Below are 23,687 nucleotides of genomic sequence, written 5' to 3' on the forward strand. Positions count from 1 at the left end.
GTTTTCCTTTTATGGAACTTAACATATAAGCAAAGAAGGATGCAATGTTGATTCTAATAACATTCGGCACTTGAAAGAATCACCAAGTGTTCTTTTTTTAAAGCGGTTTTCTGGTGGCCGACAAATTGGCCTGTGGTTATGTTGAGTGACTAATTGTATTTTCTTTTCTGGAAACTTGTGCAAAGTTGGCAGTTTTGTGTTAACACTAATACTTTTGTTTGGCATTTGTGCCCTATACTGACCAGACCATTTTTATACAAGTGAATTTTTTTAAAAAGACACTTACTTGAAGTGTGGCAATAGTTTAAGGATAAAAAAGAAGCATGGATATTACACATCCCCTTGTAGTGTATGAAAAAAAGTGCATGACTGGATTTATGTACTAGTACAGGACATTTTAAAAAATCCGATCTGTGCTGTAAAGCATGCCAGCACCTCTTTATCACTATATCTAGCAGGTAGTAAAAACAAGACCATGTTTTTTTTTTTTTTAAAAATGTGCATTAATGCTAACATAAATGAATAGAGCTAGCCAGCAAACTATTTTTCTCCTGTATATCTAACAGCTGGATGTAACTGTAAAAATTAAACAAAAAGAGTTAAACAACCATCAATACAATTGCTTTACATCATTGGCCTCTCAAGGCTAAATATTTACAGGTGAATCTGCCATGCTTTAATTGAAGATTCTCTCAAAACCTTAAAGTTCACAAAAGACAACTATAAGAAGTTCCTTTTTTGTTTCTTTTTTCTTTTTTTTCCCTTTATTTTTTTTTTGCAGGCAACAGTCATGGATACAACAAATTGTCCCTCTGGAGAGGACCAAGAATTCTTATTCTTTCAGAATTTGGGCTAGTTGCACACTTTGTGTGTGTATGTGTGTGTGTATGTGTGTTTTAAGGGTACTTTGTTTTCACCCCCAAATTAAAGATCCCATCCCTTTCCCAAAACTATAAAGGAAAAAGAAAACAATTTCAAAAGCACCTAGTGTTTATCTTTTTATACCTAAAGAAAAGATGTCTGTGTGTGTATATATATATGTAGACACAGAGGCGTACATATGTACACACACACCCCCTCCCCAAGTACACAAGCACACACTGACTATGGCAGTTCAGATATGTAGGCCATCTGGTGAGAGCTGGCATTTGTAATGTCCGTTCTGAGACTAATCGACGGAAGTGAAGGGAATGTTTTTGTGGAGATTAGGGTTCTGACTGTGCCGGTTTCGGCTTCGCACAGAGGAAAACATCATATTGCAACCAGGGACTTTGCACTTGTGCATTTCTCGCAAATGCACAGTTTTGTAGTGCACTCTCAGAGTCCCCTTGTTGCTGTACATTTTGTGGCAAATGTTGCACATGATCCCACCATTGCTCCCGGACAAGCTGTTGAACATCAGAGATCCTGGAACTTCGGCCCCTAGACTGCCAGGGAGGGCAGGAGCCTCGGCCTTGTGTGCTGACTCCCCACTGTCACTCGCCCCGTCAATGTCGTCGAGAAGAATGCCCTCGTCGCTGCCTGCGTCGGATTCTCGGGAGGAATGGATGCTGCTGCTGGACTGGAGGCTGGAGGTGGTGCTCAGGTCAAGGACCATGTAGTCCTCCGCCATGCCTCTCCCGTACCCATTCAGGTGGGAGTCTTCAGTCCCTGCAGGAGAGGAGGCGTCTTCCCTGACATCGAGCCCCAAGGGGTGCTGGGCACCATAGATCTTCATCAAAAATTCATCCCGGAGGTCCTTGCTAAGGGAGGGCTGCGCTGAGTCCAGGCCCATGTCATCGAGTTCTTTGGTCAACAGTTTGCGATGCAGGTTTATGTTGGCACTGTGTCTAGGAAAACAAGAGGGAAGGGGGGGGAGGTGTACGGGGAGTGGGGAGGGGTGAGAAAAAGGAGAACATTTTAAAATTGATTCAGCTTCCACCAGGCATCAAATAAGCACATTCATTGCTAATTGCACCATTATAAAAGCAAACATTGCCCTACATCCTCAGGATTTGGGAATAAGTGGTGGTGGGGAGTGCAAACAAGGGGAGCTTTTCATTAACATAATTTTTATAAGAGTAAAATTCTTCAATGGTAGAATGAATGCAAACCCATGCACCTTTTTCTCAATGATATTGTTAGCTCTACTAGGTAGCAGCATCAGCTGCACAGAATCTCACAGCAGAGATGTCAGAATATATATTAAATAGGATAAAAGAATGGAAACTTGCTGCTTGCCTAAACTGAATACTTTGAATTTACACCTAAAAAAAAAAAAAGCCCTTTTTTTTGCCTACAGCGCTTCATTTAGAGGTATAAAAAAGATCAATTTTTAAAAAAGTAAATGGTCTAGATAATTTCAGTTTAACTTTAAAACATAATGACATCTTCCCCCTTGCCTTTCTATACTTCATGTTCTAGGAAGGAAAAAATTTAGTTTTATAGATTAGCAATTTGAAATAGGGTTACAGACTGTATCATAAATCCCTTTCCTCAGAATAATTTGGGATCTCAACTAATCTACTAGTAAACTACACGTCATTTTCAGAAGCTGCTGCATTTTAGAGTTGAAAATGCTTTTATCGAATAATTCAACTTTTAAAATTTAATCCTTTAAAACAGAGCCTGAAAAATAGAAATTGTTTTTTAAAATAAAATCCACCCACCCTTTAAAAAAATCACACTGAACAACAGAAAAAACCCAAAGGGACAAAAAAGAAAACACACAATACCCCCAAAATCAAGCACAATATATGGTCCCCCTTTTTTAACAATGTACTTCTTAGACAAGCAAAACTTTTACTCTAAGTGCTTTGCTTGTGTTTAAAAAAAAAAAGATAGGATTTGTCCCACAGCATCCCATAGGGATGTCATGATTTACAAAGCCTAATATGTTATTATCTATCTGAAAACATTGCCTTTGTATTTACATCCCCCATTTATTTTTAAAGTGCCCTTGGGCATATACCTCTCTCCACCTGCAAAGGCTCACATGTTTGACAAGTACCTAAATTGAAGGCTACCCTTCCAAAAAATAAACCAATAAATAAATACACAGATACATAAAAGCTTCTCGATAATGGCAGAAGCTCTACATCTTGAAAAAGTAATTGTGATAATAGAAATAACCTAGAATGGCCAGTATAACATTCAACAGACCTCCTGATTATAATTAAAACGTATGGAAGACCAAAATGAGTCACTCCATTTGGTGACAAGCATGGCTAATTTCTTAGAGATGGTTGAGAGGTATGTGCCTCAGAGACAAGAAAGGTAGGAAAGACTTCTCCACCTTTCCACACAAGACAATATATAGCACTCCGGGTGTTAAGGGGCAGAGGGGAGCAGCCCTCTCCACACTGCACTTAGGAAGGCTGAGCTTACCTTGTGATAATAAGATCAGCTTTCTAATCTTTTGCTAAATCGATCACAAAAGAAAGCAAGAATGAGAGAGACAGAGAGAGAGAAAGAGAGAGAAAGAGAGAGAGAGAGAAAACAAATTCACATTCTAGACATCTGGTTTAAAAAAAACTTAAACAATAAAATAGGGATTTAAAATGTTCTGATCACAAAATCATTTTCTGTCATAAGCGATCACCTCATATGCTGTCTTGATGATTTTCAGATCAGCTGTATAATCCAAAAATCGTAAATCGAATTAAGATAAACCAAGTTCACAGCATCATTATCATCCATAAATGAGTTCCACACAGATGCATGCAGGGTGCAAGTATGTGAGTGATAAACAGAAGTTGTCCCCACAGTCCCTGCCCTGACACTGGTGTTCCCTGTTTCCTTGGCATCAGATGGCAGATGACTCCAAGTGCAGGTTGCAAAGCACAGTGCAGTCAATGCCTACTGCGCGGTCTCCACCCTGACATGCGGGTATGACGCCCCCAGAGTTATTAGAAGAACATGGAAACAGAGTTACACTGAGTACTCTTACTCTATTGATAAAACAATCTGCCAACTGTAAGTAGCCCACGAAATCCTACCCCTCTGTTTATTATTTTTAACACCCTCCCCACTTTCTTAATTTCACAAGCACACATTTTGTGATGACTGTAATCTAGAACCCTGTTGCTTCTCACACATCTGCAGTTACCACTTCCTAGATACACTGCTGAGAAAATAGACACATAGCAGTCACATCAAGACACACTGAATAAGGAAGAATAAATTAACATTGGCAAAAGGACACACTGATCACCCAGATGGACACTTCTTTCCTAAGATGACTTGTGAAATAACACATCTCTACTGATATGTTACCAGGAAGAGATGTTTCTCTTCATTTCTCACTTACAGCAATAGAAATCTGTAATCTAATTAGATGATGTACCAGCCCTCAATATCTGTCAACCAAACGATGTGCAGAAATGTGTAGACCAGCTCTGGCACTCTGTTCAACAGTGTCCCTTTTCCGCTGTCAGCAGTACTGTTGGCCTCTGCTAATATAATTACATTGACTTTTATTCAATTAAGTGCCATTCCTTGCTTTAAAAAAAAAAGGCTATTTTATCAATTGATTCAGGTGTAATGCAATAATAAAGATGAACTCATGGCAGTGCATTAGCTCTGCTGTTCATAACTTCAGTACAAGGGCTCATTCATGGTAGTCGATTTCCATTATGCAACCACAGTTCAAGAGAATTGATTCTTTTATGCTCATTTCTTAATCTATTTCATTTTTGTTTAATAATCTTCCTAAATACCATATGCAAAACACTTGAAGTGGGGATGGGAAAGTCTGCCCGTTTACCCACATGGTAGCGGGCTTGGGAGATTTTCTAACACTCACACAGTAATGTTGGGGTGGTAAGAGGAAAAGCGAGAGCAGCAGAGAAAGAAGAAAGACAGATTTCTTTAGAGAGTACTGATCCTGCTCCTCAAGAGGTTAGGTTCAGCCTCTACAGAGCAGATAGAAGGCAGCACTTGATCTTAACAAAGACCTATTGTTGGACTCTGGAATCAGTCGATCTAAACCATTAATTGTCATAAAACACTGTCCTTATGAGGAGATACAAAGAGAAGGAAGATGGAAGAGACACAGAAAGAACTCATGCCTACTGACCATCAGATGAAGAGAAGAGGACCCTAAAATGGGAGGAAGGCCAGAGAGTGTTGGAAATATGAGAAAGATCCTAGCAGAGGAAGCAGTGTGCAGATGTATGTAGTTAAGTGGAAGGAGGAATCTATGAAGGAACTCAATTTTGAGTTCTTCTGAGACAGAGACGGTTTTTCTAGAAATGGACTTACTACGAATATTTATCTCCAGAAGAGAGAGAGATAATCATTAGCAAAAATCTAGATTATATTCAAACTTATTATATAATACAAGATCAAAAACAGTACTAAGGCTCTTCCTGCTTGCTTCAATTAGGTAGGAAATGCCAATACGCAGATGTAAATTTCTCTCATGGAACAAAAAAATGACTGGGATGGAGAGAGAAGATGAGTTCCTAGGCACAAAGGGTAAGGATCTGAATAGGAATCTGCTGTTAATGAGTACAGACAGTACTACTCACTAAGAGAGGAGTCCCAAATGTAGCCCCCAGATGGTCACTTTCAAGAACACAAACTAAACCTCATTCAACCTCCAGTCTCCTGCAGTAAAGTAGAATACTTTGCACATAGGAAATACTTGAAAGTACATTTACTCGCCTTTAATCAATAATATGCAGGAGAAGCTTTTCCCAAAATACATTGTAGAAGAGAAAACAATGATCCCAAGACCAGAAGCATATAACAGAATACTTAAGAAAAGGCAGTGGTAATACAGCAAAGGGTAATTCTGACTCTATTAATACCCCAGTGTGGTACACAGAAATGCCATGTAAATTAAGACATGACATAGTCCTATAACTTGGGCTTGCTTGGAATTGCAACTGCTTCCTCTGAATCTCTGTACTATTTCCTACTCCCTCCACACTGTGAGTTTACAAAATGCCTTTTGAAAACTAAGATTATCCTAAAGAGCAAAAAGTAATGAAGCCTTGGGTAGGGGAGGTCATAAAAACAAACTTAACACTGAAATGCTGAGTGGAAGTACTCTAACTGGTCTGAAGTGGACCACCATTCTTTTTGTTTCTTTAATAAAAATTTTACTTATGTCAATTATATCTCAATTTAAAAAAAGAAAGAAAACTTTACTATGCAACCACGGAAGACACCAAATTCATCAAACACAGTTAAGTAAATGCATAAATACAAGCGAGAGAAAGTAAGAGAGAAAAACTAAGTCTTGCTGGGCATTTCTCTTCTTATGTTTCTCTTGTTCTAATGCCCAGTTCAACTTAATACAATGTTTGATGTTTTAACTTTGACTTTGATATATAGGGAAGGAACTTTTTATTTTAAAGAAAAAGTTCCATGTCCAAATTGGAAAATCAGAATGTAGTAGTCAAAACTGAATAGTGAATCAGACCATAGGTTACATGAGAAGTTCAACACTTAGATCTTAATTCTTTGTAAGTTTTGAACCATTCTAAACTTGGTGAAACAAAATACTTGGTAAATATTACAATATCTCAGGCAAAATAGAATTGAGGCTCTGTATTGGATTAATTTTTATCTTTCTTTTCTTGCTTATCTCTGCCACTCAACACACACACACACACACACACCCCTCAAATTACACTGTTCAGAATGATCAGTGATGTATACATATCATATATATGGTGTGTGTGTGTGTGTTGTATATTTATGTACGTATGCATATATGAGGATTATAAATTTATTTATAATCACTCTAGAAAAACCTAGATGATGCCAGATTTGAGTGTACTGTGGGATACTGAATCAGCAGCACTCCTGAACAGAAATGTACATCATCTATCCAAATCCACAGAATTGAAAAATTAAAACCTCTGCCCCTCATTAATTCTCTTCTTATCTGGATTGCTCTGACATTATCTATTGTATTTAACTCCTCAAAATTTTTGTATTAATGGTAGAAGGCTTACAGCTCTGCGAGTTAAATGACATTTTTGATAGTACACGTTTCTGTAAAACTAGCATTTGTTCTATAGGCTATTACTTAAAAACCCTCTCCAGAAGAGCTGAAAACCATCTCTAGCCCTCACACACACACACACACACACAAAAACCGAAAGTACAATTTTAGTGAATGCTCAAAAAAAAAAAAAAAAAAAAAAACGAAAAGAAGTACATATGAAATGCAAGAAATAAAAGCTAAGCAAATTCTTGCAAATTAAAACTATGAAATTCAGTCACTTCAATCTTTCAATATAAAACAAATCATCCATACTGGTCACGCAGACAGTTCCCTCTACATTCAAATTATTCACTTGAAGATAAGCTCCCACCAAACTCTTTAGGGGTTTAGCTAATTTACTGCACAGATACGGCACGTCTGTTGTAATAACAGGTAGGATGTATTGGGGTCGACCATTTATCAGAATTAGACTTCTTTTCTCAATTCACAGTGAATTATGCTGCCTACATGACTCCCCTCTCTCAGAGCCTACCATCCCCTCATGGCCCTTAATGTGGCAGGCAAACAAAATTGACAGTCTCATCTTGTCAACAAGGGGCGATTCTCCTGAGAAGCCATTTAACTTTGCCGAGGATGCAATGTATTAATGTGCATGTCCCAGCAATGTTAATCATCTTCAAGCTTCCGACCTAACTTTGACGTGAACGAAATCACCAAATTTGTTTACTAAATGAATCGTAATATGCTAATAAGAAAGCATGACATATATGGAAAAGCCAAACAGATGGTTTGTTTACTCCACTTTGCAACTTTATAAATGTTGTAATTCTGAAGATGTTAGTGAGAATTATTGGTTTGTTGGCAGAGGCAAACGTGTCTTTCGCATACTAAATCTGGTGCTACAGTTAGAAAACAATTTGTCATTGCTGTGGAATGCATAAAAAATGTTAATGTAGTAATGGCATTTGGGAAGGCAGATTGGTAGATGGAAAATGCGTATGCTGGATGCTCAGGTTAAGTGTGGGATTGATATCCAACAGCCCTGCTCCCTAACCATTTTACTTTTGAGTTGCATCTGACACATCAAGGCTTCTCCAGGGTGCTGATTGAATTCAATAGGTACCTGTTGCTTTGTAACCTGAGAGAAGTGCTACACTGTGAAGAGGGTTGTTTTCACAGCATTCAGAAATTTTCTCAATCAGGCAGCTCATCTGGTGCTCAGTTTACTACTATTGGTGGGTAAGAAAAAGGGCATAAACACTGGCGTCTTTTAAGGAATGAAACGAATCTGAGCTCTAATTTTGAGTTTTATTTTATTTTTTTTTAAAGATTTTATTTATTTATTCATGAGAGACAGAGAGAGAGAGAGAGAGAGAGAGAGAGAGAGAGAGAGAGAGAGAGAGGCAGAGGGAGAAGCAGGCTCCCAAGGAGCAGGGAGCCTGATGTGGGACTTGATCCCAGGACCCTGGGATCATGACCTGAGCCGAAGGCAGACGCTTAACCATATGAGCCACTCAGGCACCCAAATTTTGAGTTTTATATATATATTTTTTACCCTGGATGAACTAACCCTCAAATCTTCCAACCCTTGTGTTATGGTCTGACTATAATAAAGAGCTTAGAAGACCTACGTCTAAAATAATAGGAATGCCTTTTTCTCTAGAAAAATTTCTGCCATTTAAAAAATAAGCATTGTTTTTTAATACATACGTGAAACCTCTATTTCTTTCTGAGACCTTTTTCAAAGGAAATACTTCCTAAGACTAAATATTCAAATGTTTTACATCATTAAAATGGTTAATTTAAGATCTTTTAAAAAGATAAGGTTAGGAATGTCTGAGTTCCCCAAGGGAAGGGACAGAATTTTGTAGACCATCAGTATTGTGGTTTAGCTATGGCCTTATCTGGAATTCTATATTAAAAATGAAACTACTTAAGATACATGAACAAAAAGAATGTGCAAAATCTAATTTATGTTTTTGGTTACATGATGTCAAACGTACCCAAGAAAACTTCAGTTAACTCACCAGCAACGTACCTATGCTACTAAACATCTCAATTTTTAGAAACACTCTATTTTTGTGAAATAATTTTTACTTTTTATTCACATGAACATAGGGGAAGCAGAATTTTATATTAAAAAGGTAGTGATTTCTCTCAATATTATGAACCATTCCCCCCCAACTTCTTAGTCCTACATATCGAGACTACCACTAATCTTGTGGGATTTCCTTGTGGGATTTCCATACAGTGCCGAAATTTTTACCCATCTGCAAAAGAGAAATGAGAGAACAAAGGGATCTAAAGAAACCATGGAGTTCATCTTGCTGCCCAAGGATCACTTTGGAGCAAGAAACATTAGCGGCTATCCCAGCCTGGCGCTTATATCTCATTTGAAACATCTCCTCATTCCTGACCAACAAAGAAAATTTCAATAAAGTACTTTTACTGGTTTAACAACAGTGAGCTCCTGGGATTGTCAAAGTCGTAAGCCTTTTTCCAAGGAGAGAAAAAATCAGCAGCTCAAATATAATTAACCTTCTATTCTCAATGCAAACTGCCACGCACAGGAGCTCTGCAGTCTATTAGCAAAGTTAAAATGGCCAACAGGCAGAAGCAAAATTGGTCAAAAAGTTGGCTGCTGCTGTCATATTTTTGGAATTATGATTAATGGCACTAATAATGTGGATGATTACTGATATGTGTATCTCCAGCAGTTTATCATATTGCTCTGGCTGCCTACGTCCACAATAAACAGGATGCTATCATTTACCTCTTTATTGAAGGCAATCCTTCTCTTGAAGGAGCATATTCTAATTACTTCGTAATGTTTTATGTCTTAAACATTTTGCAGCTCTGGACCTTGCCAACTGCTTCATGTCTACCATTGATTAATTACTGAATGTTTAATCAAAATTTAGAATCTAATGTAGTCATTTATGAGCACACTGCAGTGCCAAAGTAGTTAGGCTTTGCTCCCAAGTTTGGAGAGTGTTGGGTTCAAAATCAAATCCCAGCTATGTATGAGGATCCAAGAATTTCACCTTGGGTGCTCTGAGGTTGCCAGTTCTCTCTCTGCTGATGAATGGAAGGTAATCTAACTACAGGGTAAACAGCATCTTTACCTACCCTCTCCCTACGGATTTCCCTATCCTCTTTCCCCAATTCCCTAATCAACAGAGCAGTGCCATTGGCTGCTTCTGAGAACAAGAAGGTCCTCGTGAACACCCATCACGAGAACATAGATTTGAAGTGGTTAAACAAGTGAAAAATAATTTGCTGGGACAAATACATGAGTTTTTTTTTTAATGTGGGTTTTTTATGGTACTGTCATACAACCATTCACCGTTGAAGTTAAGTGTTTTTTTAATACCATTACTGAACTGCTGAAATGGATGCTAATATAGCTTGGAGTGCTAATGTCAAGTCCTGGTAATAAAAAAGACAGACTGCTGAATGAAATAATTTCAAGTAAAAAATAGAACAAAAGTGCTCTCTCTCTTGCTCTCCACTTTTATTGAATTGGGACTGACTGAGCCAATTGCTTTAGAAGTCTGTAAAACACAATTACTAGTGAGCGAACTGACCCACCAGTGCCCCCTTAGTGACAGAGGGGCTAAAAAGGCAGCAGAGCCAGAGCGGCCCCCCTCAGCTGGCCGTCAGACCAAGGAGGTTTCCTTCTGAACGACTGTTGTGCTCATTGTCCAAATCTGTCTCCTTTTACTTACAAAATCTGGTTATTTCCCACCAATGTGGTAAAGTAACTTCATTCGTTACTTTCCAAGATGAAGATGTCTGTTCTGGCAATGAAGGATGATCTGTCTTTTGATATTCTTATTTATGTGGATGTTTATGTATAAACACACATATACATTATGTGGATGCATTTAGATTAGGACGTTAGCATATTTTTTGAATAGCTGGTAATAATTCAGATTGATACATGTTCTAGCGAAACTGAAGCATCACTTATATATGTTCAGCTAGAAACACTTGGCTTTTTTTTTTCCCAAGGTAAAGTCAAAATAATTAGAGCAAGCAAGAAAAAGAATTGAACTAGAAGTGGGTAACATTTTTCCCCCTAGTTAATAAAAGAAGTAATAAACTCCATAAAGTACTAGAGTTAAGATCACTAACACTTCAGGCATAACAGCTTTTTACCAGGAATTTACAACCCCTGTTTTAATTCAAGCAGCTTGCACTGGGACATAAAATCTAGGTATTTTTTAAAAGTGTAGTTTTATGTTAAGTAACTGAAGAAAAATTGTCCTTTCCTATAAAGTATTCTTTGCTCTTGTTTCACAGCCTGCTTCTCACACATGCGTGTACACACACACACACACACACACACACACACCCCTTGGCACTCAAGAATCGAAGTTACTAAATCCCTTTTTTCTGACATTATAATTTTTTGGCAAGTGTAAACTTTCATATTCTGCCACATTCATTTATTTGAAGCTTGTAGCCAAAACATTAAATTATTTTTGAGGCTTAAAAAAAAAAAAAAAGAAAAAGAAATACTTTCTAGCCCGACCTTCACTAAGAAATTTCAACAGAGAGAGGAAAGTCTCCCTTCCTCTTAGCACAACAACAAATGATCACTCACAGTGAGAGAGCTGGTAAGAAGCCTTTCACCTAAGAGAGAACCACTCTTGACAGTCCTGATATAATTGACTGCTAATGTATGTGTGCAGTCTTACAACCCACTTTCAGCGCAAATGGCCTACATTTTTTAAAAGATTATCTACAGAAACAAGTATCTCGAATAATTATGTAGAAGAATAGTTATGACTAATAAAGTCTACCAGGGTGTCAGGTGGATGGGCAGATCCCAGAGAGGTGGAAATCAGGAAGATGACCCCTTCAAAATGTTGCCATTGTGAAAAATACTGCCTGTGCACTCAGTATGTGCATTCTGTTCTAAGTGCAATTTTTGCCTGAAATCATATGCATTTATTGAAAATCTCTCTTTAGAAAAGTTCAAGATAATGCTGGCAAGAGTAACAGCCTGTTCCTTTCAAGGGAAGGTAAGAATAAGGAGCGTGTAGGAAGCATGTTTGTGCAATCGAAGTTTTGTATCGATAAGAGATGTAATGTAACTCTCATCAATAGAAATGTGTAAGCATCTCTTTGTCATTCATCCACCATTAAGCCGTGCTGTCTATTTGGTACTCAGTCTGGAAGACGGTGGAAGTGACTGGTGTAGTTCTTGGAGTGGAGGAGTGAAAGGTCAGCAGAGGCTTAAATGAGCTTGTCTTACATCCAGCTGGGCCAGCAGGAGATCATTAGGAAGATCCGAGGCTCACTTTAGGCTTGTCAGAGTCTCTCCCCATGATACAAGGAGACCGTTTTGCTCATTGCTCTTCTCCCAATATATAAAAAGAACCCCAGAGACAGGAATGACACTGAAGTTTATCTTACTACCAAAGTTTCGCTTGAGGAGGGCACAACTAGCAATTACTCAGAAGGGGGATTTATTTTGTTTGTTTGCCTTTGATGGAAAGTAATGGAGATAAGTAGAAAAGACTTATTGATCTGCTGGCTTCTATTGTGAAACCAAATAGAGTGAAGGAGGGGAAGTCTCTTCCTTAACATTTAAGTGTCAGAGGTCCTGCACAACTTCACTTTATAAAAGATTTTTGGAAAAGGAGAGTTTCAGTTTGGCAAACATATAGGAAATGAAATGCCTTAAAATGTTCTCTTATACTTGAAGAGAATTAACACACTGTATTTGACAGCTAATTATATGAAGGCAAATATACTAATAGTTATCTCAAACTGGTGCGAAGTGGCTCATTTCTTGAAGGTAGTGAAATCATATATGCATTTATTGAAAATCTCTTTTTAGAAAAGTTCTAAGTTTCCAAACATAGAGAACGATGGAAAAAATCGATGTTGCTGCTGAGCAGATGATAACAGGAGGTAGGTAGCATGTTTTCGCATCTTCACCTCTGTTGTTAATGTATGCAGTGGCTCATCAGAGGTAGCTCATGTTAATTTATTCCTGCACACCTGTACAGGGCTGGAAGTCAGGTAATCAGATAGGCAAAAACTATACATCTCTGCTTTTTAGCTACAGCTACCCAGAGGCCTATATAGGAACAAATTTAGTTCTGGAGACATCAGCAGGTTTTAATAAACCAAATACAGATGTCTTCTTCCATACAAATCAAGAAGTTTACATGTTTAAATCTGGACTGATTTAACTAGCAATCAAAGAAAAGGTTCACACTTGGCACCAATGGTTGCCTCATATTTATTTATAAATCACCCTAAACAAATATTATTTTGTTTTTAAATTTATGCATGGGGCTGAATCATCTTTCCTACACCTTGAAGATTAAATATACATGCTTACCTTTCTAATAAAATTTAAGACAAACTTTGGCAATCAGTGGCCACTATTCTCAGAAGGGAGGAACAAAGATGGTAAAGATCATGTTAGATGTAAAACAAAGGGATACATAGTTCTTTCTAAGCAGATCACCTCGTTTCTGTGTGCAAAGTCTTCATTTTAATTGAGGGAGTTTTAAAACTGCCCATCACTAAAAGATATAGATTTTAAGGTATTAGCAAATGATAAGAAATTCTAGGGAAGAGGACCGGAGGGCATTTATTTGTTGTTGTTGTTAATAAAAACCAAATGTAACTTATAAATAACTTAACATGAATGAATACACAGGTGATCCATGGTCACTCAGGCCAGGGATCAAAATTCAAGACACATGATGAGAAATGACCTAAGGTAAACCAGCCCCACTAATTCTATGACACGTCTCCAAGAAAAGTCCCTCTGGGAAGACCAGGTTCTAAGCCAGTTATAATTTCTTCTTTCCTGGAACTTCTTCATGTGCATACTTCAAAACGGAGGGTCAGCTTCCTGATCCTTGAAAGAACAGTATCTTAGTAGCAGAAAAGTCAAGGGATAAACAAGAAGGAAAGAAGGGTGTTTAGGGGAGTGTCAGGTCTAACACTACACCACATTATCAGTTTATACTTAAACACTTTAGTAATCACCTTATCATGCTACAGTTCTTCACAGATAAAGTAATTTACATTTCACTTCCATAACTCAGAACAAAAATTATTCCTACAGCCACCTAGTGACTGGATGAATTGATCTTTGTGCATACCGTTCTCTGTCATTAGCGTGAAATGGTCCTCTTTGCTTTTGAATCTATTACACTCACACTCAGTCACAACTGTATAGAAAAAGGACACCTTTCACACTGTGCTTAGAATCCTCAGCCCTAACAAACCATGCATGTACCCCCACCCCCCACCACTTCTCCCTTCGTATGACTTTAGACAAAGAACATTCTTGCTTTTCAAAAAGCCTTCAACTTGATCTTATAAAATCTAGAAAGACCATAAGCAAAGACCTGGAAATCTCTAATTGCCAAATGTAAAACACAGCATTTAACATCTTTCTACTTACATCTTACTAACTAGCATGTCTACTTGGAGACCAAAAATGCAATTCACTCGTGTATAGCCATTTTGGAAAAAGCCCAAGAAGATCTGGGTATCACTCCTGTAAGGTGTTCTAAGACCAAAGTTAAGAAGACTGCTTTTATAAACAGAAGAAGAGGGTTATTCTGTTAGTTTTATCACTACACATCCTGTAGCCTTGCACACTTCAGCCCCCACTCAAAATCCCCTCTAATGCTTTATTTGCACAAGGAAGACATTGTGGAGTCAAGGATGGATGAATCAAGACTCTGGGGAAAGGAAAAAAATAGGGCTGAGGACAGCAGGATTAAAGGCAAAGAAGGGTTTCTGTTTGGGAAGGTCTGTTGGCTCAGAGAGAGGTAAGAAAATGTGTCTTGGCTTCCTTGTGAATTGAAGAAGAAGAAAAAAGCAGGGACCCCAAATTCCTGGGGTTCTCGTGAATAATACAGCAAAAGTGAAGAGAAAAGGGGAAGGTAAGTCTAAGTGGGAGATCAGAGATGTGGTCCAAGAGGCTCTGTGACACAGGAGGTTAAGTGACAAGTCACCATTAGTGGAAGAAGTGATGAGAACTGGCTGAGATGGGTGTACGGCTATGTTTGAGTTCACTCTGTGGAGATGCAGGAAGAGGCAGGGACCCCAGTGGCATCCCTGTCTCTGGTTACATGGTGGTAGCTATGCTTGCAACATATGTTAATTCGAGTCATAGACTCAACAAGGATGAACACTTTTTTTAAGGAAAGAAACGTCAAAATTAAAGTATTATAGTTTTTGAGAAGTTTTTAACTTGGGATCAAAAAATGTGAGTATTCTTGAAAAGCAAAACTTCAAGTGAGAATCAAAAAACTGTCTCTGCATGGCATTTTTTTTTTCAATTTGCTTTCCTTCATTTACCACGTGTTACACAACTCCAGAATTATAAAGATTAGCTGTGATGTGAGATTCCACCCAGATGAAACCTACCACCTGTCTTCTGAGGTTTGCAGTCTCCTGTGTGACTGGACGCACATGGGAAAATATCTGTATTCTGCTTCCCCAGAATATCCCAGTTAGCCTAGACACTTCTAAATTTCCATATGGCTAGTCATCCGCCAAGTTCCTAATCCTTAGAATAAAAATGGAGATTGAAATATTCTCCTGCTATTAATAAATGTTTTTCCTTAGACAAACCACCCTTTCAACAGCACCTCCTTATGCATTAGGACATAAAAATACAAGTGCTTGTGTTTTCTAGTGGTTTGACATAAATGAAAGCACCACGCTTCGGGCATTGTAGCCTTTTGGTTCCAGAGCCATTTACGCCAGTGTTATGACTTGCAGTATTTTCAGCAAACCAACTAAAACTGTGATAGGAATTCATGCAAATAAGCTTAAATTTTGGCTTGTCTTCAAACACTCCATTTCCATAAATATTTTATGCAGGTTTTCATGAGTCTTTTATTTTTGTTAAAAAAAATCCAATGCATTAACCTCATTATCACAAGTGCACTGTGTCAAATATAAAAGAATGAGTAGTATTACTCACAAACTTGGGGGTGGGAAGTTGTGTATAGTATTATATTTTATTATTCAAATTGTAGCTACCTTATCTGCTGTATTCTGGTACTGTCAATGATAACTCAGAAATGAAAAAGACTTTGTGACTGTAAACCATTTTTACGGAACAAGGTAAATGGGCGTGGGGGAGAGGGGTGGGGAAGGGGAAATCTTAATATAGATTTCTCTTCAAAGCATGTTTTGAGTTGTATAAAGCGAGCCACTTATTTTTCTCAGAATTTTGCTTTTAATGGATTGGGCCTCTTGCATTTCAGTACTATGGAAAATATTCCTTTAACTTTTATTTTTAAAAAGATTTATCTTTTAAATATGAAGACAAAATCGAGTATTATAGAAGCAGGTCGCTACTTTTCAGTGGTACCTTTATTTTATGTTACTTTGTCAAAGAATTCTACCCAATTGATAAGTGTGAGAATTTGGGGGATGCCTATTTGGAAACTTCCTAGTTAATCATGTTTCTTTTACTATATTGATTTTTACTATGTAATGAAATTTTGTCTAAAGATATTTTTAAAAGACAGAGTAAAACCAAAAAGCCACATCGGACATGAGAGGAAGAATTAACTGGTGTGTGACTCTGGGTTGGGCTGGTATATTATGTAAATGATCTGCTTGCAAGCTTATCTCCGTTAAGTGTAGGATGACTGTGTTACCCACCACTGACCACCTTGACACATTCCATTTATATTACATTTTCTTTAGGATTGAAAAAGAACATTGGAGGTTTAAGACCAGCTGCTTCTGTTTAAACCCAACTGTTTCAGAGCTGTAGCCACATAGCTAAGGTCTGATGTCATCTCACGGCTGGACATATATATTCTGAGTGATCCTAAAAGTATATGCATGCCTCCCCTTCTGTGCATAATTCCCACAACAGACTGTATTTTAGAGATATGTTCAAAGACACTGAAGTCAAAATAAAGAAACCCATACCACCATACCATTTCCCCACATTAAATAATTATTTTGGTCCCATTTTCTTCTGATATTTTCATGACTCTTAAAAGAATTCAAGGACACACTAAATACTCATGTAAGAATGATAACATTTCTGGTTATACCTACGGAGATGCAGGCTGTCTCGATGTCCTGGACCTATGGTTCTTTCCATCCGTAAATTTCTGTTTCTATATTGGATAAATATGTGTGTATGAAGATAATATATTGATTTAATTAAAAAGCCACAAGGCAAAGCAGAAATATATATAACAGAAGCTGCGGCTTCTAAGTGAAGCTTCATGAGGAAGCAGGGAACTGTGTACATAGTTAACTTATTCACACCTAGATGCATGGGAAAACATACATACACACATACACAGAGCACAGAGAAAAATGGCGTGCATTACTGGGTAAGATGGCATATGATTCTGCATGCTTAATCATAACAAGCACCAACCGCAACAATCCTTCATGAGCATGGCAGCTTGGTTATCTCATGGTTACTGTGGACAATCTTTACAGTGCATCAAAAACATCTAAGTTGGATTTTTTTTAATGCTAAGTCCAACATGACTGGCACCCTCCACCCCCAGCAGGAGCAGCCAATGGAGATTTACTGACCTGTCTCTGCTTCGGCGAGAGGGGAAGGCAGCGTTGCAGCCAGCCACCGTGCAGACATGCATCTCTTTTAAGTGAACATTCCTGTAGTGGAGCTTCACACTGTAGGAGCTTTTGAAACTCTTCTTGCACACGTAACAGATTTTGGGATCTGGGCTAGAACACAGGTCGCCTTCTGGGGAGAACTTTTGAGGGCTGCCATAATTCAGAGACGATGTAAAACTTTCATGCAGGGCTGCCATGCTGGCCCCCCCACCATTGTACAGTCCATACTGGCTCATGTAAAACATGTCGTATGTGGGGTCTGTGAATTCTTCCTTCACCTTGATGACATCCTGGTGAGAGGGCTCACTGTGGTTCTCATCAGGCCTCTCACTGCTCATCAGGACTTTTTCGCTCACTTCACTGTGAATGTGCTCATCCCCTTCCATGGACTCCTCGCCTAGTTTGGGCTCTGAAGACTCGGACTCATTCTCATAGTCCCGCTCAGGTTCTTGGTCCTCGGAAGTCATGCTGTCAGCCCTTCTTATTTCAGTCCTTGAAATGCACCGGGTCCTGCTATGTTTAGAAAAGTCCTTCACAGACATGCCTGGACTCATCTCCTCTTGGGAGTGGCAATGATTGTCATGGCTCACATCGTTGACCACAGCTGCACCATCATTGGGGTCGTCGTCTTCATCATCGAACTCATCAGCGGTATCAATGATCTCCTTCTCAATCTTCACAGGCATGCTGGACTTCCTGGGCTTCTTCTTGGGTGCCAGGTCGGCACTGGGCTCATGAGTGGCCATCATCACTACTGGTGCTGTGGGCTCAGAGGGTGGTGGGGGGTGCTGCTCTATGGTACCACTGGCTGGAATGATGGGACTGGTCGGGAGGGAGGTTGGAGGACTCACCATTTCCCCCGGAGTGAGTAAACTTCTATAAAATGGAGGAACTGGCTGTACAGTCTTTAGCCCAGAAAACACCAGCTGGCTAGGCAGAGGATTCTGTAAGACAGGGTCTAGTGGGGGAGTGGTAAAACCCATTGGGGGCCGGCCAGGACTTGTGAGTGTGAGATTTGATTTTGTACTTGCTATGACAGGGGTGGCAGCTCCTGATGTGGCCCGAATTAAATCTTTGTCTCGGTTATTTCGTAGCATGGGCATGTGAAGGCGAGGATTAGGGTTTGCACTGTGGCGATTCCGGCTTCGGAGGGAGCTAAAGACCATGTTGCAACCTTCGATGGTGCATCGGTGTTTGATCTTCAGGTGAACAGCATTATAATGAATTTTGAGAGTACCTTTGTCATAGAACGTCTTCCCACATGCGTTACAGAACACTCTTCCTTTCCTGGAGGCTGACCCCATCCTTCTCATCCGGTGAATCCGGAATGAGCTTTTTGGGTGTTCAGTTTTGGTCAGATCACTGACTGGGGCAGAATTCTGAATGGGGGATACGCAGGCTGGCTCGGTTTTGGGCTCCACATTAGTAATGCTGGTCAGGGCATTTCTATTGGGTGTCTGGTCATTCTTATAAGGTGTGGGAGATACTTCAGATTCACTGCTCTCATTGTATTCATTCTGGGTTGAAAGGCTTGGTTCCCGCAGCCTCAGTCCCGGTTGCTCTAACAGTAACCCGTTTGGAGGCAATCCTAGCAGTGGGGCCGAGACTGGGTTTATGTACTGGAATGGAAGCAGAAATGCAAGGCTGTTGGGGATGTTTTCAAAGTGATGAATGCTGGAAGGGTTGCTGTTCTCTAGATGAGCAAGAAGGCTGGGACTCCGGGTGCGATTATTGCTCTCAATGAAAGTCCTTATGTCTGAGTCTGTCTTTGAAGATGGTACAGCTACGGCCTGCCCTTCTTTCTCCTGAATTGCCATCAGCTCTACAATGGACTTGGTTTCTCCAAACCGCAGAAACTGCTGAAGGGTGATGATTTCCTCTTCTCGAGACATGATGGCCCAGCGGTCCAGTACCTTGCCGGCAGCATCCTAGAGGCCACATCAAAGAAACAACAAACATAAACACAAAAACTTATTGATTGTGCAAAATTATTCAATGCAACTGAAGGTGCTCTGCCTGCTCATGAAACACTGAGAGTTACTGCAGAAAACACGCAAGCACCATTCAGAAAAGTCAACCCACAAAGCAAAATTTTCTGCCATGCAACTGCAGTAATTAGAGTCACAGAGAAACAGATTTTAGTTTAATGTCAAAGCAAACAAAATGTAGACCACTGGGGCTCTGTGATCTAACATGCCTTCACTACTGCTATTTTAACAACAATGGTCTATATAGAATGCAACTATTTAGCACATATTAGTATAAGACGTGAACTCTTGCTGTGCAACCCAGTAAAAATGCAAAAAATGGTACCTGAATCCGTATTAAGTAGTGACACCACAGGAAGGGATTAAGTACATTTTGTGAAATTTATCTCTTCGACACAAGCAGACATGATACTGGCTTCAATTCCTTTAAACAGGAGCTATTATACAACTTTCTGAATCAAAACGATGAAGAAAGGAGCTTTGCTCTCTGTGCTCCCATTACTAAACTGTATTTTTCTCTCTTTATCGGCTGTATTTTAGTGTCATTTACTAACAGACAATCTCATAAGGTAGAGTTAAGGAAAAACAGTGATTGTACTTTTCCTGAAAATTGACTGTAATCCTGGGATTCCAAGTTTGAGTTAGACTTTAAGTATTTGACTTTTTATGATCTTGTTATAAGTGACAGTTATAGATATTCAGAAAGTAAACATGTGATGGATTTAGATAGAATAAATGTGTAAAAATGTTGTCTCTTAACATCCTCCTCTGATAGCAAAAGGAGTCCACAGAGAATACACATCAGTAATCACCAGACTATGTGTTGTTAAATATACATTAAAAAGCATTTCACACTTTCATTTTTGCTAGTAACTATGAGATTTGCCTGGAGGTAGGACTTAAAAATCCTGCAATGTAATGTCAGGCAATCCATTTCAGCATGGGCTGGGAGAAATGTATTCAAATGCTTAAATAATGACTCCATCATTTTCTAGAGCACAGCTTCTTCCTAACCAGGATGGGAACTTTTGCAACCTCTGTGAATAATACTTGCCCCAACCTGCCTATCAATTTAAGAAAGCATAAAATCTTCTTAAAAAACAAAATTAGATACGTATTCATTACAAAGAGAAAAACCATAACGTTACAACGGAGAAACCTAGCAGACACCACCTTAACCAAGTAAACAAAGTCAACATCACCAGTGTTAAGCATCATCATTATCTTCTGATATATACTGAGAAGGGCACATCATCTTTTTCTTGCCAAAATATGTATAACCTCAATCTAAATCATGAGAAAACATAAGATAAACCAAAATTGAAGGACATTCTACAAAACAGCGGCTAGTACTCTTCAAAGTGTAAATGTCAGTAAAGATTTTTTAAAAAGGACCAGAGAATGGTTACAGATTGGAGAGGACCAAGAAAATAGGACAAATAAATGTAATGTGAGATTCTAGAGATACCAGACCAGAAAAAGACCCTTTAATGGGAAAACTCGCAAAATTTGAATAAAGTATCTAGATCAGTTAATAGTATGGTACCAACCTTAATTTCTTAGTTTCATCAACTGGGCTGTGTTTACATAGAATGTGTCATTAGGGGAAGCAGGATAAAGGGAACGATACTATTTTTGCAATGGAAAATTCTGTCTCATAGACCATTTCTATTCAGCTTTGTGATATCAAATTCTCTCTGGACCACAACTGTATGGTCTGAACCAAGACAACTAGTTTGATTGTAAGGAGATACTTATCATTTATTTAAATTACTTTACAAAAAAGAAGCTCTAATATGTGCCATTCCTGATAAAGACTCACTCCAGCATTCTATTATTTTACATAAAGTATATGTGTGGTATGTGCATGTGGGTGTCCATTCCTACAAAAATTTTCCCTCTTTCATCTTGCAGATAACATGAGCCTTCAGATCAAATATCCTCATGCACCTATCTGCTCAGAATACTTATATAAAGATATGTATATATGGTGACTCTGGGTGATGCTGGAATCCTGCAACAGCCAGTTTTTAAAAAGTATCACTCAAAGCAATTGGTCTCCCTTACATGCTTTTTCTGGAATAGGGCAAAGCAAGGGGGAGTGTTGGGTATTGTAGGTAAACAGAGAAATAAATTGTGATTTTGTATAGATTATCTCATTTGAACCCCATAATAGCTTCCAGAGCTCAGCAAATGTGTAACAGATGAGGGGCCAAGGGTGAAAGAAAGGGGGATGGCTGGTTGAGGTAGCCAAGACGCTAACTTGGGGTCTCGGACTCGAATCCAGAAATTCTGACTCTAAGTTCATGGGGTGTAATGACTGTTGTCCATAATGTCTTTTCCCAGGTGGGCACACTGAGTCTCTGACCATAAGGAATAGGACTTCTGCACAGGGCTGGTCTCTGGAGCGCTGTAATGTCCTCCTCTACACCGTTTTTCTTTTACCATCAAATCCATTCTCTTAATTGTACTTCTATGGAAGCTTTTACTGTGGATCGTTTCTCAGGCTGCAGTGCGACCTGAGCAGCACGCAGTCATTCCTTCCCAGGTAGCCGGCACCTAAGTCCGCATGTCGATAATGTACTTACACAGCTGGTGGCCTCTGGTATTAAAACAACCCTTAGAAACCATAGCAACTGATCAAACCCACCTGAGGCATCTCCTTTCCATCACCCTCCTATCTTGTCTCCCCCAGCAGAACACAGCAGTCCCATATGGTTTCTCTTTTCTCCTGGCCCGCCACAACGCCTGCTGCTCTTTCTAAAACCACTGCCTTTCAGACCTCTTTTAGTCCTGAGTAGCTGTCTCCGCTAAAATGGAACCGTTAGGTTAAACCACTTACTTCTGGTGGAAGAGGTCCAGGTAAGCAAGATTTAGAAATTTGCTGGTAGCCTGAATCATAAAAGAGAAGCTCCATTTATAGTGGTAAATGGAAACAGCGATTTACAGTTACATAGGACAACATCACATCTTTGCAAACAAATGTACTTGGGAACAGGACAAACATCCACATTACCCACTCAAACTGGGCATCCAGGCAATATGAAGCGTCACAGATGTTCTTTCCAAAGAAGCCACCATTCATGTTTGATCAAGGGTATTTACTATCATCTTGCTCATAGAGAGAGCAACTGTAGAAAGAAACAAGTTGACTTTCTTATATAACATCATGGGTCTGCAAGCTCAATGCTAAGAATGACTATCGGTTTTAGCACATCCTTGGATAAACTGGTTGAATGGGATTTGGAAGTCACCAAAGGGGAAAAAGGAAGGCCCGGGTTCTTTTTTCCTGAAGATCTCAGTGACAGAGATAAGCATGCTCTGGTGCAGTGATTCTCAAAACAGTGGCTTGGGACTCCTGTGTTAAAGCAAGAATTTCCATGAGTGGTCTATATGCTATTCAAAAAAGACCGGTGTCAGTTTGTTGTTTTTTTTTTAACCAGTCTGCAAATAATTGAGAGTAATCATTTAGAAGACTTTGAGACAATGTGACAACTGCTGCGGCAATGAAAAGTGTGATGATTTCTTTTTTATTAATTTCTTTTTATTTTATTTAAGTATTGGCTTAAAACTTAAGGGGGAGGTGGGGAGGGGGGAACTGGTCCTTCCTCACAGATAATTCGAGAAGTACAGATCTAAAATCTTGGCCCCCGTGCCATGTCAAATAAACCTTACCAGAGTGAATAAGAGCCATAGAAAGAGTTAGGCATTATCACAGAATAAATATTAATAAAACAAAAATTCAGTCTGGTAGACCAGTATGAATGTCCTGACTGTTGACCAACCCGTAATGGGACATGGGTCTTGTGCAGGAATAATAAACCACAGCAGATTGTGTAACTGGACTCTGGTCCTTCTCATTCCATTTTGTAGTCTGTGAGTCAGTTTCTTAAGGCTTTCCCATTTGTAACCAGAGTTCAGTGACCTTTAAACCTTTACATTGGGAATTGTTATTTACAAAATGAGGATCATAAGATTTACCCTGTTAAGTGAAATGCAAGGTATTATTATATGTATTGATTTCTTGTGAAATAACCAGCTATACTATTAATTAAAAGATGAGTAAGACCAAATAATCCTAACTTATAAACCAGTTTTACTGGGTTCAGAAAAAGTATAAAACACTTAAAATATTTACATGTAAGTAT

The 23,687-nt window shown here is 38.9% G+C and overlaps 1 protein-coding gene across 2 annotated transcripts in view; it reads right to left on the reverse strand.

Annotated features, from left to right (window-relative positions):
• Window positions 1-1,168: 1,168 nt before the first annotated feature.
• BNC2 (basonuclin zinc finger protein 2) overlaps window positions 1,169-23,687 on the reverse strand; it is a 285,410-nt gene continuing 262,891 nt past the window's right edge. For both annotated transcript variants that reach the window (XM_088018876.1, XM_028107323.2), the window contains 2 exons: window positions 17,510-19,479; window positions 1,169-1,829 (listed from right to left, as the gene is read on the reverse strand). In XM_088018876.1, the coding sequence (XP_087875002.1) occupies window positions 1,169-1,829; window positions 17,510-19,479 (2,631 nt within the window). The remainder of the gene's footprint in view (window positions 1,830-17,509; window positions 19,480-23,687) is intronic.

This window comes from Eumetopias jubatus, unplaced genomic scaffold (assembly GCF_037043125.1).
Source record: "Eumetopias jubatus isolate StellerSeaLion01/CBP00866 unplaced genomic scaffold, mEumJub1_p1.0 scaffold_15, whole genome shotgun sequence".
Lineage (NCBI taxonomy): Eukaryota > Metazoa > Chordata > Mammalia > Carnivora > Otariidae > Eumetopias > Eumetopias jubatus.